This window comes from Lutra lutra, chromosome 8 (assembly GCF_902655055.1).
Source record: "Lutra lutra chromosome 8, mLutLut1.2, whole genome shotgun sequence".
NCBI lineage: Eukaryota > Metazoa > Chordata > Mammalia > Carnivora > Mustelidae > Lutra > Lutra lutra.
Genome location: NC_062285.1, coordinates 56,833,574 through 56,849,517, shown reverse-complemented (window position 1 = coordinate 56,849,517; position 15,944 = coordinate 56,833,574). Strand labels below are relative to the sequence as shown.

The window sequence follows — 15,944 nt, the reverse complement described above, 5'->3', positions numbered from 1 at the left end:
GTATGAAATTAGATAGGAGTTGACTTGGATGAATATCTAGTTTTTCAGTACCATTTGTTAAAAAGACTTTCTTCTCTCCATTAAATTGACTTGGCACCTTGGTCAAAAGTCAGTTGATGTTCACGTGTGGGTCTCTTTCTGGATTCTCTTCTGTTCCTTTGGTCTCTTTGTGCTTATACCAATACTACACTTGTTTAATTACTGTAACTTTATAGTCTTGAAATGAGATAGCATAAGTCCTCCAAACAAAAAATATTTTAAAGATTATCAAATAATCTCTTAAGAGATTAATTTGCTATCAGATGTTTTTGAAAAGATTATTTTCCTATTCTAGATCCTTCATGTGTCCTTATGTATTTTAGAAGCATTTTCTGTCAGTTTTTTTTTTTTTTTTTTCAGAAAAGCCTAGAATTCTTTTAGTGATTGCACTGAATCTGTGGGTCAGTTTGGGAATAATGGACATCTTAATTATATTGAGTCTTTCAATCTGTAAATGTGGTATAGTTCTCATTTATTAAAGTCTTCTCAACTTTCTCTCAGCAAAGTTGTATAGTTTGTAGTGAATATCTTACCCATCTTTCATTAGTTTTATTCCTTGGTATTTGTGTTTTTTGATACTGTTCTAAAAGGTGTAATTTTTAAATTTTTTATTTTCAACTATTTTTGTTGCCAGAATATAGGAATGCAGTTGATTTTTGTGAATCAGATTTTTTTGTATCTCATCATCCTGATGAATTAACATATTGGTTCTATTATGTCTTTTTTTTTTTTTTTTTGCCGATTCCATAGGGTTTTCTACATGTACAATAATACTTTCTGTGTATAACAGCAACTGCACCTTTATGCCTTTTATTATTTTTCTTGCTTTATTGTACTAGCTAGGACTTGAGATACAAAATTGCGTAGAAATGATAAAAGCAGACATTCTTCCTTGTTTCCATTATTAAAGGAATAGGATTTAATGTTTCATCAAGAAGAATAATGCTAGCTGTAGATTTTCATAGATATTCTTTATCAGATTGAAGCTGCTGCATTCTATTCCTGGCTTGCTAAAAAATTTTATTATGCAGAGGTGTTTAATTTTATTAAATGTTCTTTTTCTGCATCTGTGAGATAATCAGATCACTTTTTTCCTTTATTCTGTTAAAGTGATGAATGACATTGACTTTTTTCCTAATGTGCAACTATCTTTCCTGATATAAACTCTGTTGGTAATGATGTATATTATATTTGTAGATATTTGCTTATGTTTTCTTAAGGATTTCACATCATTGTTCATGAGGGATATGGGTCACTAATTGTCTTTTCTTGTGGTGTTTTTGGCACGTTTAATATCAGGTCATGTTAACTTTATAAAACAGGTTGAGAAGTAGCCCATATCCTCTATTTTCTGAAGGAATTGGTGTTAATATTGGTGTTGGTATTATTTCTTCTGTATATGCTTGATAGAATTCACTGGTAGAGGGGCGCCTGGGTGGCTCAGCGGGTTAAGCCGCTGCCTTCGGCTCAGGTCATGATCTCAGGGTCCTGGGATCGAGCCCCGCATCGGGCTCTCTGCTCAGTGGGGAGCCTGCTTCTTCCTCTCTCTCTGCCTGCCTCTCTGCCTACTTGTGATCTCTCTCTGTCAAATGAATAAATAAAATCTTAAAAAAAAAAAAAAGAATTCACTGGTAGAGCCATCTCGACCTATATTTCTCTCTTTTTTTTTTAAGATTTTATTTATTTATTTGACAAAGAGAGAAATCACGAGTAGGCAGAGAGGAAGGCAGAGGGGGCGGGGGAAGCAGGCTCCCTGCAGAGCAAAGAGCCTGATGCAGGGGTCAATCCCAGGACCCCAAGATCATGACCTGAGCTGAAGGCAGAGGCTTAACCCATTGAGCCACCCAGGTGGCCCTATATTTCTCTTTATTGTAAGGTTTTTTCAATTGCAGTTTCTAATGTGAGCTATTTAGATTTTCTATTTCTTCTATCAGTTTTGATAAGTTGTGTTTTGGTAAGTTTGTCCATTTCATACAAGGTGAAATGACATGAAGTTGTTTACTATATATATATATATATATATTTTTTTTTTTTTTTTAGTTTAAACCACTTAGATTTGGGGGTTTATTTATTATCATACTTATCTTATACTTTGATATAAATATTGTACAGAAGATTTCCATCTTACAATGGTTTGACTTAAAATTACAGTATATTCTTATTATCCTAATAATGCCTGTAGGATTTGTAATAATATTCTCCTTCCTTTTCCTGAAAATTATCATTTGTGTTTTCTCTCTTTTTTTCTTGATCAGTCTTGCTAGGGAAGTATCAATTTAAGTAATCTGTTTTTAAAAAAATATTTGCCCTTTTTGATTGTCTGTGGTTTGTGCATTTACTAATTCATTAATCTCCATTCTTATTTTTGTTATTTCCTTTCATCTACTTACCTGCACTTTAAGTTGATCTTTCTCTAATTTCTCAGGGTGAAAGCTCAGAGCATTGATTGTTTATCTTTTTATACTCTAATATAAGCATTTAGCACTGTAAAATTTTCTCAAACCACTGTGTTAGCTGGATCCCATAAATTGTAAAATATTGTTTCCATTATCCACAAAGTATTTTCTAATTTCTGTTGTGATTTCATTTTTGGTCCATGGATTTTTAGAAGTCTGTTGTTTAATTTACAAATTTAAGGGACTTTTTCTGAATATCTTATTATTACCATAAGATTTTTCAGTGGAATCAGTTATTTGGATCTGTGGTAAATGCACTTGCCTATGTAAAAAGGTGACATAATGACTTTCTCTTTTTACCCTCTGAAGTTCCTTAAGTATGGTCTTTGAAATTTCTCTTTCTTGGTGTCTTCTTTCATTTCTTTCTTTTCTGAAACTGAAGGTATGTTCTGTAACATGCCTTACTCTGGAACAATCTTAACATTATAGAAGTTGTCTCCACATATCCCTGCTACAGTTTATTTTAATTTTACATAGAAAGATATAAGTAATAATTCTTCCATCTTAATATTAAGTTTGGGGATAAACTTTTCTTTATGTGGAGTTTTTAAAATCCAACCTAAAAATTATTATAGCTCTCAAATAGATAGCACTAAATATTAATCTCATGATTTGACTAGGTCCTTGAGACAGCATTTTTATTAACTTTAAGGTTAATGTTATTAAAGTCTGAAGAATTCATATCTTGTCACATCTAGCAAGTCCAGAAAACGATAAGATATACTTAGAACCAAAGCAGTTTTAAATGCAGTTTCATCCTTTCTTGATGAATCAACCAGTCCATCAGATCTTACAGTACCTGGGAGTCAGCATTATGAAAATTTTCTACCATGTACTGCAAAGAGCAGCTCAGTAAAAATCTAGAAGGAATAAATGCCAGAAACAAGAGTGTCTACTCTGTGGAGCTTTTCTGCATTCATTTTTAGATGATTTTCATTGTTAAAATGGAGTCATCTAATCTGATTTATTAGGTGTTATGAATACTGGGCTGACAATTGCACCAAAAAGTGGCTTATCAAAGAAATAGATCTTATTTGACCTGAGGAACTGGTCATCTCATCATTGTTACATATTCAGGTGTTTGTATAGTAATACAGCCAGGAATTCCTAGGGAAATCAGTTCTTTTTCTTTTCCATTTCTTCTGTAGCTCCGCCAGACAAAACAAAACCAAACCCTAAGGTAAACCAAATGTCTGAATCAGAGAAACAGTTTGATGAAACACTGTAATAAGATAAATTATAATCTGCCAGAAACTTTCTTCTGTACAGTTCTTAAAATCTAGTCAAACCTAAGGGCAGAAAGCCTTTCTGATGGAGCTGTCTAGGGACTTTTCAAAACAGCTAGAGTCATTCTGATACTGATCCAGACCTACTTCTCTAGCTTCCTACAAACATGTATCTCCCCTGTGCTCTGAGAGATGGTAACTGTCTCTGCCCTCTTATCTTCACAGTGGAAGGGACAGCCAGCATTACATGGATGACATGTTATAGTGATTGGTGTGGTAACTGGAAAGCTAGCTTTTAAGCCATGCCTGAAGGCTAATCTAATGTCGTATATTCAGGTTGGCACAAAGAGCACAAGCAAGGGACAGTAAGAAACACTGTGCTGTAATCTTCCATGCCAGTACTGCCCACAGTAGAGCATGTAACAAATATTTTGTGTAACAGTCTGGTGGTGTCTTCTGCCCTTTTGGTGTGGGAATTTGAATATCTCAGGTTAACTTATAAAGTAGAGTTTTATCAGGGCAAAATAAACATAGATCTAAAATAGTGAGACCCTTACCATACTTCTTTACAGTGCCTTGGAGGAGAATTAGGGTAGAACTTCAGCTTGCTAACATTCAGCTGGGCCCAGGTCTGATATTTGGAAGCAACAGTTTGAGAGAGCGATGGTGTCTCGTACCCATGCGGGAAACAATGTCTACAGTACTCAGTGTGATCAGGGACTTGGCCCTTAATGAAATGTCGAATGGAGGTGAATTCTACTTATTTTACCGTGTGGTCCAATTCCAGCCAGATGCTATGGATACGAGACTGAGACGGGAGAATTTAGGTTCTGCTTTGGATGGCATTGACCCTGGAGATCTGGTCTTTCTGTTCCATGCCACGAATTAACCAGATGAAGTGCTTGGGTCCCAGCCAGATTCTTTGGTTCATTGTAGATTTGTACAGACTTCACCTGGTCTTGTCATCTTTAGAGCTGGGATGATCCGTAGTCATGTTTGCTTCTACTCTTGAGGTGAATAGGATTGTAGGAGCAGAGTAAAAGGTATCAGGAAGAGCATCTGTTTCTGCTCACACTCTGGACTGTCTGTCCAGTAAGGCCCAGCTTTAATGTTTGTAAGACTTTACTCACCCGATTCACTATTTTTTTCCAGGCTACAACTGAGGTGGAAATTAAGAAGAAAGGCCCCGGATCTCTCTTAGTTTCCATGGACCAACTGGCCTCCTATGGGCGGAAGGACAGAATCAATAGTATATTGAGTGTCGTTACAAATACACTAGTAGAAGGTATGTGCCGTTGATGTCGGTCCAAGCTGCCAAGATCTCAAAAGTAGTGTGCGTGATAAATATAATCCCTGTCCATTGGCCTGAGTTTTGCAAAAATTAACTCTGAACCTTAGGAATAGAGTCTATGGGCTGTAGGAACCAACATCCCAAATCTGCATGCAGAGAATCAAATAAGGACTTCAGAGCTCCTACCAGCATTGTACACAGATAAGTAAGAATTACGAAGGAAATGACGGTCAGGAGTGAGCTAGAAGATCTCAAGAACACCGTAATGGTCATGAGGAGCCAGTGGGGTGAGGGGAGACATAAAGGCTGTAGACTGAGGAACCTTGAAGATAAGAAATGATGGCATCCCTCCATGCCCTCTGCCCTACAACATACCTTCCTCTTTTCCTTGTTAGCTACCTGGGGCCCTCTTGGTTTTCCCTGAAGGACTAATGTACTGTGCATTTAGACGGCACCTAGTTCTGCCTCTTATCAAACACCCCCACATATCCATAAATATGTTTGATGTGTGAGAGGTAAGCCGAAACCCCTCTTACTTCGGCGCTCTGTGCCACCGGAGAACAGCCACTGTGCAATCACAGTGCACCTGCAGCAGTGTTGCTGTCGATGCTGGTGCTTGGTGTTGGGTGCCCCCCTGCACGACACAGCCTGGCACGCTGTGCAGCATCAGGGTTTTCCACGACACTACAGTCCCCCAGCGAGTATCAGCTGTCTGTCCACCTGTGGTCTGTACCGCAGGCTCCTCTTGCTGTCTCTGGAGGTAGATTCAGTGACTGGGTTTTCTCTCAGGAGATGCTGTTTGATTCTGCATGAATCTTCTTGTTTTGATTCACACTGGTTTAGCCTAGCTGTCTCAGAATATTCTCAAGGCCTCAGATTGCTGTTCTTCAGAGTTCAGAGCCCCTGGGCTAACCCAGCAATAACCAGAGTTCCTGAGCTAAGGAGATTCAAAACTATCCTGATGTCCTTGGGACAAGTTATTTTTTAAGTCATTTGAGCCCAATACCTCTTCTACTCAGAGAGAGAAAGAAGGAGAGAGAGTGTGTGTGTTCATTCATTCAGCAGGGTCGTCTGTGATAAAGGGAGAATCCTCAGAAAGGAGCTCCCCTAGATCGTTTACATTACCACCTGTGAGCAACGTATTAGACTATACCTAGAATAATCTTAAGAATGTATCAAGTAAGAGGAATTTGAGTTAACTGTTTCAGCTGCCTGAACATTTATTCCTGTTTTCCTCTAATTTTCATCGAGGTCATCGTCCAAGAAAATATCTTTAAACTTTATAGTTTATACTTTGAGATAACTGCAGAGCATAAGAATTTCAAGCTAAGAAGCACTAGCTTAAGAACCTTGGCTAATTTTATTCTTCACTTGGAGACAAGAACAGGATTTCTCTGGATATCTGTGGAAGTCAAGAAAGACAAAAGAAAGAGAAAGTTGCACCTCCAACAGGCATATTTTACGACTGGCACAGACATCAGAATGGAGGAACTATTGACGCAATACCACAGTTACTCAGTTGATTGATTACTAAAGGGGCCCAGCACAGGGTCTAGTAAAAGTAAATGCACCAGAAATGTTTGTTAGACTGACCCTTGCCATGCTTGGAATGGTGGGGGTGTCCATGCTGCGGGCTTCCCTTTGAAGGCCTTGGTGCTTGCATTCCTCTACTGAGCTAGGTAGAAACCAATGGAGAGATAGCTTGGTCTTTTTCTTCTCCCTTCCTCTTCTCCCTGTGCCCTTCTTTCTCTTCCTGTTCTGCCCTCCTCATTCTCTACCCTCCACCCACCAGCACATATATGATAAAAAACAGACATAGGGGCAGCTCAGGGGAGAGAGAGACAGTCATAGTTGTGTTCCTGAGTAGGAAGCCATTCCTGTTTTTTCTCCCTTTTCTAAGTCCTAATGTTCACGTAGCCTTTCACTGCGCAGACATTCCCCTATCCCCTCCCCTAGTATTCCACTCCCTTTGTTAAAGCTGATGAGACAGCACCGCTGTAAGCAAAGAACAACGAATGGCTGGAGCTGAATAATGTGAGAGGGAATTAAAGGACATTAAGAAAGATCCATTCCTATTTAACTGCTGGTCCTTGTATTCAATGATTGCTACAACATGAAAAGCCAGCATTGAATGAATAATTGTTCCTGCTTCTCAGACCTTCTGTTAGGAAACTCTGACATAATTTTAATCTTTGGAATACCAAACCAAAGAAGCAGGCTTCTGCCTACCTGATCTCTTAGAGGGCACAGTGGAGAATTCCAGAAGCGTGTAAATAAGGAGAAAATCCTGCCTGTTGTGTGTCGCCAACCCCCCCATCCCGTTGTAGACATGCTCACCTTGATCCAATAAACTCAGCAGGATTCAGTCAGCAGAGCCATCAGCTTGGGGCTAGTTCAGAGGATGGGGGGAAGGGTATAAGCAGACTACTATAGTCTCACTTCTCTGAGCAGTGAAGCTATGGGAGAAGAGGAGGGAGTTGGTGAAGTAAGAATGAGGAAGTGATGGTACTTATTATTGGTTCTCAAGTAAAACAGGTTCAAAAACTGCCTCAGAGAGACAACTGGCCAGAGCTGTCAGCTGCCACAATTTGTTGACTCGCTCTTGTGTTCAACTGACCAGCCCCAAGTGTCAGTCAGCACCATTCCTTACCCCGCTGTGTGTCTCTCGTGGTATGGCTGTAAGCTCTGTGAGGGTGGGGACTCTTGTTCATCAGTGTATTCCCAGGGCCTTTCACACTGTAGGTGTTTCAAAGCAGTTGAATTGAACTGAGAGAAGCCCTGCCTTCAAAATCTCACGGTCTACTAACACCACCATCTTGGCGGAACTGTGAGGCCCTCTCTGAAAAGAATCCCCAGCACCTCTGAGGTTGAGACTACAGTAACTTCTCTGAGAATGTCCAGGAGCAAAGTAAGGGGAACCCCATAAACCTTTGGATATTTCTTTGGAAATATTTTTCCTCAGACAAAATTCTTAGCTGCTTCAGGCATGTAGGGCCAATAACAGTTGGTCAAGTTGTGAGTCACTTTATAAATCTCTGTTGTCACCTAACTGATCCTTTCTAGCTCCTCAAGCTCCATGTTGTCTTACCGTTTGTGGAACCTGAAAGATTATCCTGAGATCTTACCTGAGAAAATGTGGGTAAGATCCCCAATATCCCTGTAGGAACCTTCTTGGTGCCCCATAGGGTAGGGAAACCCCTCTTCGATATCTGGCAGAGACTTAGAACCTAGTGCACCGTACAACACTGCAATTGTGTCTACTGTCAGAGACGTGAACAGTCACTGCTTTAACCTCCATGTGCCAGTGAATAGACATTTGGAGAAGGGAGGAGATTAAAAAAAGGAACGGAACCAAATTTCCAAATATGTACTGTAAGAATTTATGGAAATAAGAGAACCTTTTCATTTTCTTTTTTTGGTTAGAAAACTAAATTTACCTTGGGAAGGGAGGGAGTTCTATGAGGAAGAAGCCAAAGCAAATTTTCTTCACAGACTTCCTTTCCCACGCAGACTCCCACGTGGCGCTTACTGTGGCCCTTAAATCTGAAAAACCAAGGCAACCATTTTCTTAGCAACCAGGGAGCCAATCAAAAACCCAACCAAAGCACCCCATCTAAATTAAAGCCATCACCATGGGCACCATCCAGCTGGTTGAAAAAAGGGAAAGTAGACTAATTTAAGGCAGCCATCTTGTTCTTGGTGAAACGCTGGAAACTTTTTTTCATTCCTTGAATGATTTGATTTTGTCAGCAGAATTGGGTTGGGGTGTGGGATAGATGCAGTTATATTCAACCCCGTGGAACCAAGACCTTTCCTCTAAGGATTATCATGCTGACAGGTTTTCAAATCTCCATCTCTTAAAGAACATCCTTGGAGATCAAGGTCCTTGGACTTTTGTAATTCAGACTATTATGACTCATACTTTACTTGAGGAGGGCTTTGTTGCCTATGGTCTAATGCCCGGGTTGTCATGGTTGCCGGCTAAATGGTTCTCTGCCTTTAGTGTCTAAGGGTCCTTTTTCATCTTTGTTTTGTGACCTTGAGATCATCTTGGTCCAGTGATATTCAGTCTTTGTCCAGGGTTCTAGGGAAGTGCCTCAGGGAAAAAGGAAGTCCGCCAGACTGGGCTCCTCTTCCTGCCTCTACTACAGCAGTTCCTGGCTTATCTGTTTTGTATGTTGGGGATCACGTAAGATCTTCTTGGAAACTAACCAGTTCTGTTTCTAAAAGCGAGAGAGCCAGACTGAAAGAAGATAAGAAAAAGGAAAGAAGAGAAAGACCAAGGGAGGGAAGGAAGGAGGGAGGATGAAAATGTCTCAAGAAGGGAAAAGAGGGGAGATGAGAAAGAGGAGGGGAAGGGAGAGGAGTGGGAGTCCTGTGCCCACCTCAGTTGTGAGTTGTGAGCTCACTGACTTGCACTTCTTTGGGACTGGAAGAGACGCCCTGCACAGGGTAGCCAGCCACCCACGCTGCCTAGGCTGCCCAGAGAATGAGTGCTAAGAGCAGACGCTTCTGTGACCTTTACTGTAGGCCAGGGTGCTCTGAGGTGCTTTCTGTCTTAGCGCATTCAGTTCTCTCCACTGACTGAAGAACGGTGCCCGGGTTCCCCTGCCCAGCAATGTCTGATCAGCCAGGTACGTCTGGGTTGAGTCTGTGCTTGCGGCTGCTTCTCTGATAATGATTTAGGGACACGTTGTATAATCTAAGACCTACCGTTTATCAAGGACCTGCCGCGTGCCAGGCGCTGTCCAGGTTGCTTTACTTCACCACCTTGCTTACTCAGTCAGTGCATGAGGATTACAGGACTCGTTTAGCCTTCCAGCCTGTAAAGTGTCATTTCAGATGGTGCAAAGAAGCATAGAGGACCCAGCAACTTGCCTGAGATCACACAGTTGTGAGTGCTGAACCCAGGCAGACTGGGGAGCCAGACTCCAGAGGCCAAGCTCCTAACCATGATGCTGGGCTCCCAAAACAGACATATCAAACCCTAGTTTATAACCAGATCGTTGTTAACAAGGAGGTGACCTGCGACTGCCCCTGCTTCCTCTTTCCCTTCATGAGAAAGAAAACAGGATGGGGGGTGGTGACTACACACTCAGGAAGGTCAGCACCTTCCTTCGGACCACCTTTCTTCTTGTGCTGAATAGAAGTGATAATGACCCAGCAGAGGGTGAAGAGCAGCCCCCTTTGTTTTCTCACCGTATTTGTTCTTTACTCACTACAGAGCTGGAAGAGTCTCAGAGAAAGTGCCCGCCGTGCTGGTATAAATTTGCCAATACTTTCCTCATCTGGGAGTGTCACCCCTACTGGATCAAACTGAAAGAGATTGTGAATTTGATCGTTATGGACCCGTTTGTGGACTTGGCCATCACCATCTGCATTGTCCTGAATACCCTGTTTATGGCCATGGAGCACCATCCCATGACACCACAGTTTGAGCACGTCTTGGCTGTAGGAAATCTGGTAAGATGGAATGCCGTCTCCGGATTTTATGATCCGAACATATTTTGCCTGTAGGACATCTTTTTGCGATACTGGAAGCTGGAGTTCAGTTGCAAAGAAAGTAAGAGTTAATTGGAAGACAAATGCTTCCACATATGGCATAGCCCCAGCCGCTTCTGCTCACTGTTGTGATCCCTTGGCTGTTCCCTCTTTCTGCAGAACTTTGAAGACGTCATTTAGGAGCTATTGGCAGAAAACGAGTCATGGTGACAGAATGGGAGGCATGGTGCAGTGGGCTGCTTTCAGCAACCTGAGCCAAGGACTTCTGGATTTTCTTTCTCGTTCTGTTTCTCACATTGATTCCTGCATTACTCCAGCATCACTTCCCCTTTCACCTTCAGTAACAACCACCACAAAATAGGGGAGCTCTTTTAGTGCATTAAACAGAACTATAAATTTGCCTGCGCTGTCATATCTTAATTATCCATATGGGGTCTATCTGTGGGAAACTTTATTCTAGGCTGGCTTCCCCCTCCCATCCAACTTCTGGGCTCTCATCCAGTTTCTACCGTTAGTTGATCTGTGCCAAATTTATTTTAATGTTAGCTGAAGTCATATATTTAACTTATTATATTATTTAGAAGATAAGAATGAGGTGCTTTGTTTTGTTTTTAATAGGTGGCACAGTGTATTCTGAAGTCAAATAGTTGTGATTTGGGGATTATCTGTTTTATTTCTTTAGTCCAAAAATCAGGAGTCGATTGAATTTTGGTAGATGGGAAAGATCTAGTTGGAAAGAATCTTCTAGGTCATCTGTGCTTCATTATTCCTTGGGAGTTTCACCATGAGCAAGTCAAATCTAGTGGTTTGTTACCTTTTGAGTATGATCCCTGCCTGATGTTCTCCTTCTCCCTCCCTCCCTCTCTCTGTATACACACACACACACACACACACACACACATCTGACACACACAAAGAGTATTTACATTAAGCACTAACATACTATTAGAGTGTTATAATATCGTTTTGAGTTTTGATTATGAAAACACACATGGCAAAGGAGATCCTTTATCTGGTTAGTCCTTATAGCCTATCACATTCCCTGGTACACGTCCGAGATAATTCTGTGGTCTTTCTACTCTGCATGTCGGAGTTAGTGACACGCTCCAGGCTCACTGCTTTGATATAAACCCTCGTGTGCCACCCGATGAAATATGGGTCATCTTGAAATGGGACACTCTCATAGGCTGTCCAGGAAATCTGCTGACTCTGAAGGGTACCTGATAGTGGGCTGCGTCACTCGCAGACCAGAAACTTGGCCATCAAGCAACGTTTTGAAAGAATCAACAAGATGATACAGATATGAGCTTTATCTTATTAGCCAAGACTTAAGTAATGAAAAATACAGCTTAATAATTTTGTTGTTGTTGATGGTGGTGGTGGTGGTGGGATTTTCCCTGCGATGTTTTGTTTTTCTCAAAGTCTTTACTTTTACTTGCTTTTTGCAGAGCTAGTCCCTGATTTTGAAGGGAATTTGAGAGGTCTTGTCACCTACCACCAGCAGAATTGCCCTCACACCAGACCAGCAGATAACACCATTTTTCCCTTTCTTAAAAATCTGTAGAGACTTAGGGTCACACCTAAATTAGAGTTGTGAACATTCAGAAGACTTTGCTCAGAATCATCAAGAAGAAAGAGGAGAGAAGGGAAGGTCAGCCACTAATAATATTCAGGGACTTTTTGAAGCAGGTCAACCAAAACCGAGTTCTAAAATGGGAAAACACTCTGGGGGCAAGAATTTCCAAGGGATTGTAAAGAAAGCATGCAATTAGTAGTGGGGATGGAAAACAGTGAGTGGTTCAGGACATGTTGGACTGGCCAGTAGATTGGAGGTGAGCGTGAAGGGAAGGAAGTGAAGAATGGTACCTAGATTTGGAAGTTTGGTAGCTAAGAGGGAAATAGGATGACTGAAGAAGGAATAGGTTTGAGGTTTAAAATCAAGAGTTCTGTTTTGAACATACTAACTTGAAATATGCTACTCATTTCTAACCACAGATGTTTGCATCTATAAAACAAGTATAATACCATGTCATCAGTATTTGGGAGGACAAAATGAGAACCTATAGAGAAGTTTTTGGAATAGTAAAAAGCACTCTACAAATCATAGGAACCATATTAGTGTAATTCAGTAGCTTGGACATTTAAAAAAAAAATCTAACGGGCTTTATTAAATGATTCATGAACCAGGCAGCATCCCATCTAACAAGCAGAGAAGAGCTCCCAAAGGCTTGGACATCTAGAGAGAGTCTTTGAATGAACCTGAGAAAAAGATGGAAAAGAGTGAGATTGACCAGCTTGTGAAATAGGGAACAGCCTGTCTCACGGCTGGAACCCTAAGGACTTCCCACAGCTGGGACGGTGACCCGAGCTGTGTTTGTCCATAGATATACAGATGGAGGTTTCTGGTGGGAGAGAATGGTTTGCTGTAAAGTTTGCTGCCTCCTCAACCCTCCCACAAGGAAAAACGTTAATATGAGGAAGAACCTTAAAGATAATTCTATCCATCCCTCATGTTCCATATGTTCCATATGTTCCATAAAGGAAATGGAAGCCCAGTTTGGCTATGTGACTTCTACACCTTTTGTGTTATTCAGGAGATAAATGTAAGGATTCTTTTCTTACCTTTTTTGCAACCATTTGAACACAATAGTGAGTTTAAAAGGTGTTTCGTTTTGTTTTTTTAAGCAATCTCAATCTTGGAGAAAGGTTTCAGGTACGGTCTAAGATGTTGTTTTGGAGAGGAATCTGTTGACACAGCCTCTGAGCCTTCTGCATGTGTGTTTAATGAACAAGTACGTTCTCATGTAAAACCGTAGTATGGCCACCAGACTCAGGAAATTCCCGTGCACCTCACAACCACTGCATTCTCGGGCCCCTTCAGGTTCTACCAGAAATCCCAGTCATGTCCTTTGTAGCAAAATGATGCTGTTCCAGTCTCCTGTTGCATTCGGTTGTCCTGTCTTTTCAGTCTTTGTCAGCTTGGCGGACTTTCTCAGTCTTACATCGGTTTCTTGACCTTGAGACTAGGGAAGACTGCAGGCCAGTTATTTTGTAGAATTCCCTCAAGTTCAGTTTGTCTGATGCTTCCTCCTGACTAGACTCAGCTTACACATTTGGTGGGAATGTCACAAAAGCGAGGCTGTCTTCTCCTTGCACCTACCAGATGGCATGGTTTCCATTTGTCCCAAATTGATGGGACTTGGTCAGTTGATGAAGGAGGTGTCTGCCAGGCTTCTCTCCTGTAAAGTTACTCTTTTCCATTTATAATTCCATTTTAATTAGTAAGTGTTTGTGAAGATGTTTTGAAATTATCTAAATTTACTTTTCTTCATTAAGCTTTGGATTTATTCATTTATTTATGTCAACGTAGACTCATGGCTTTCAGTTTTATCTGGTGGGTTATAATCCATTATCATCTAAGTGTTTAAACCATTCCTGATTTGGCCACTGGGCATTCCTTCAAGCTGGTTTCTGGGTCCTGTCAACATATCCTCATTACTTCCTTTTTTTTTTTTTTAAAGATTTTATTTATTTATCTGACAGACAGAGATCACAAGTAAGCAGAGAGGCAGGCAGAGAGAGAGGAGGAAGCAGGCTCCCTGCTGAGCAGAGAGCCCGATGCGGGGCTCGATCCCAGGACCCTGGGATCATGACCTGAGCTGAAGGCAGAGGTTTAGCCCACTGAGCCACCCAGGCGCCCCTCATTACTTCCTTTTATCCGGTATCATAGAATAGTCCAGGCTAATTTTATATTTTTCCCATCTCAGGCCTGGACCAGCCATTTCTCAAGGAGCCCTCGTTGTTGTAGTGGAAATGATAATTAGAAGTCAACATCTATTGGAGCAATGTTCATGACTGGGCCCTCTCAGTATGAGGCTGGCTGTTTATCCTAGTCCAACATTACCGGGTTCATTCCGGTATCTCCGTTTCTATAATTGTAACTCCTCTGACAAAGAAACCTGGTCGCCTCTATTTCTAGTTTATTTATTTGATCAAAAAGCACTATTACCTCTTGCTAGGTGATTGTCCTCCTCGCCCTTTTCAGGCTCTGGCTTCCTATGCTAGACTCCCAGCATCCACACCAGTGTCCTCCCTGTGGACCCTCTCCCCACACTTCTCAGGCCCTGACACCCCAGTCCCAATTTCTTTGAGAAATGCTACATTAGAGCATAAATTCCTAGGTGAATATTTGAGGACATTCACAAGAGCGACATTTATGTACAGCTGTTGGTTGATATGCTGCTTATAATTCTGTGATTATAATTATAATTCTTATCATTCTTATTTTTTCTCCTCCTCAAGAAGCATACCAAGCGCAAATTAGAATGGCATCATAGGGATAGCCTTAAAGCTACCCTTTTCCATTTGTAAAAAAAAGTGTTCTTTCATACCAGCAAACCCCAATGATGGCAATCACTGTATGTTGAAAGAACATGGTTGCTGACCTCTGTCACAGGCATTTCTACCTGGCATCTGGGTGCCATGTATCCCACTGAAAAGCAACAGTAACTCTGCCATTGTTGATTTTCTCTTAGGAACCAGAGTTCCCACAGTGTAAATATTCCATGGTCAGTTAGCCAGTGCTTATGACTGAGCATTTCCTGTGTGTCCATCAGAACCAGTGGGACAGCAAATCCAGTCTCTACTCAGTGTGCAGCAAGCAGGCTGACATTTCTGTAGAGAGAAACCTTCCCTGGGTTTACACTGAGGGAAAATGGCTGTCAGGATGTGCTTAGCTGCCCTCACAGTGATGTTCCGTCTGTAGACGCGTAGCAGGCCCTGTGAACTTTGATTTTGCTTAATTGGATCTCTCTAGGGATTATTTTCTTTCAGTTCTAGAATAACGGCATCTTCAGTTTAGGAAAATGGGGGGCCGTGGAAAAGTACACAGACACAAAACCTTACAGCCCCTGTATCCATTTTGATTTCCGTCACACCGTTCTGTTTTGTCGTTCCTATACATTAACTGGGTCTCTTTCCCAACAGCATCTGTAATCTAAATATTTTTGACTACTTCCAGTTCTGTCCTCAGACCATATCTTCAAAGTTTTCCTTAAACTGCTTCCTTTGTAAACTTGGTAACCAGGTAGTTGCAAGCTATAATTTTATTATGAGTTTAAAACCCATTACAGGGCGCCTGGGTGGCTCAGTGGGTTAAGCCGCTGCCTTCGGCTCAGGTCATGATCTCAGGGTCCTGGGATCGAGTCCCGCATCGGGCTCTCTGCTCAGCAGGGAGCCTGCTTCCCTCTCTCTCTCTGCCTGCCTCTCCATCTACTTGTGATCTCTCTGTCAAATAAATAAATAAAATCTTAAAAATAATAAATAAATAAAACCCATTACATATGAAGCCTTCCTCTAAAATCATAATATTCAGTAAGAATCTGATGTTATTCAGTAAGAGTCTGATGTTATGTGGTTCACTTAGGATGA

At 41.3% G+C, this 15,944-nt stretch overlaps 1 protein-coding gene across 6 annotated transcripts in view; it reads left to right on the top strand.

Annotated features, from left to right (window-relative positions):
• The window catches only part of SCN8A (sodium voltage-gated channel alpha subunit 8), a 178,765-nt gene that overhangs the window by 122,112 nt on the left and 40,709 nt on the right, over window positions 1-15,944 (top strand). For all 6 annotated transcript variants that reach the window (XM_047741659.1, XM_047741658.1, XM_047741657.1 and 3 more), the window contains exons 13-14: window positions 4,874-5,006; window positions 10,237-10,475. In XM_047741659.1, the coding sequence (XP_047597615.1) occupies window positions 4,874-5,006; window positions 10,237-10,475 (372 nt within the window). The remainder of the gene's footprint in view (window positions 1-4,873; window positions 5,007-10,236; window positions 10,476-15,944) is intronic.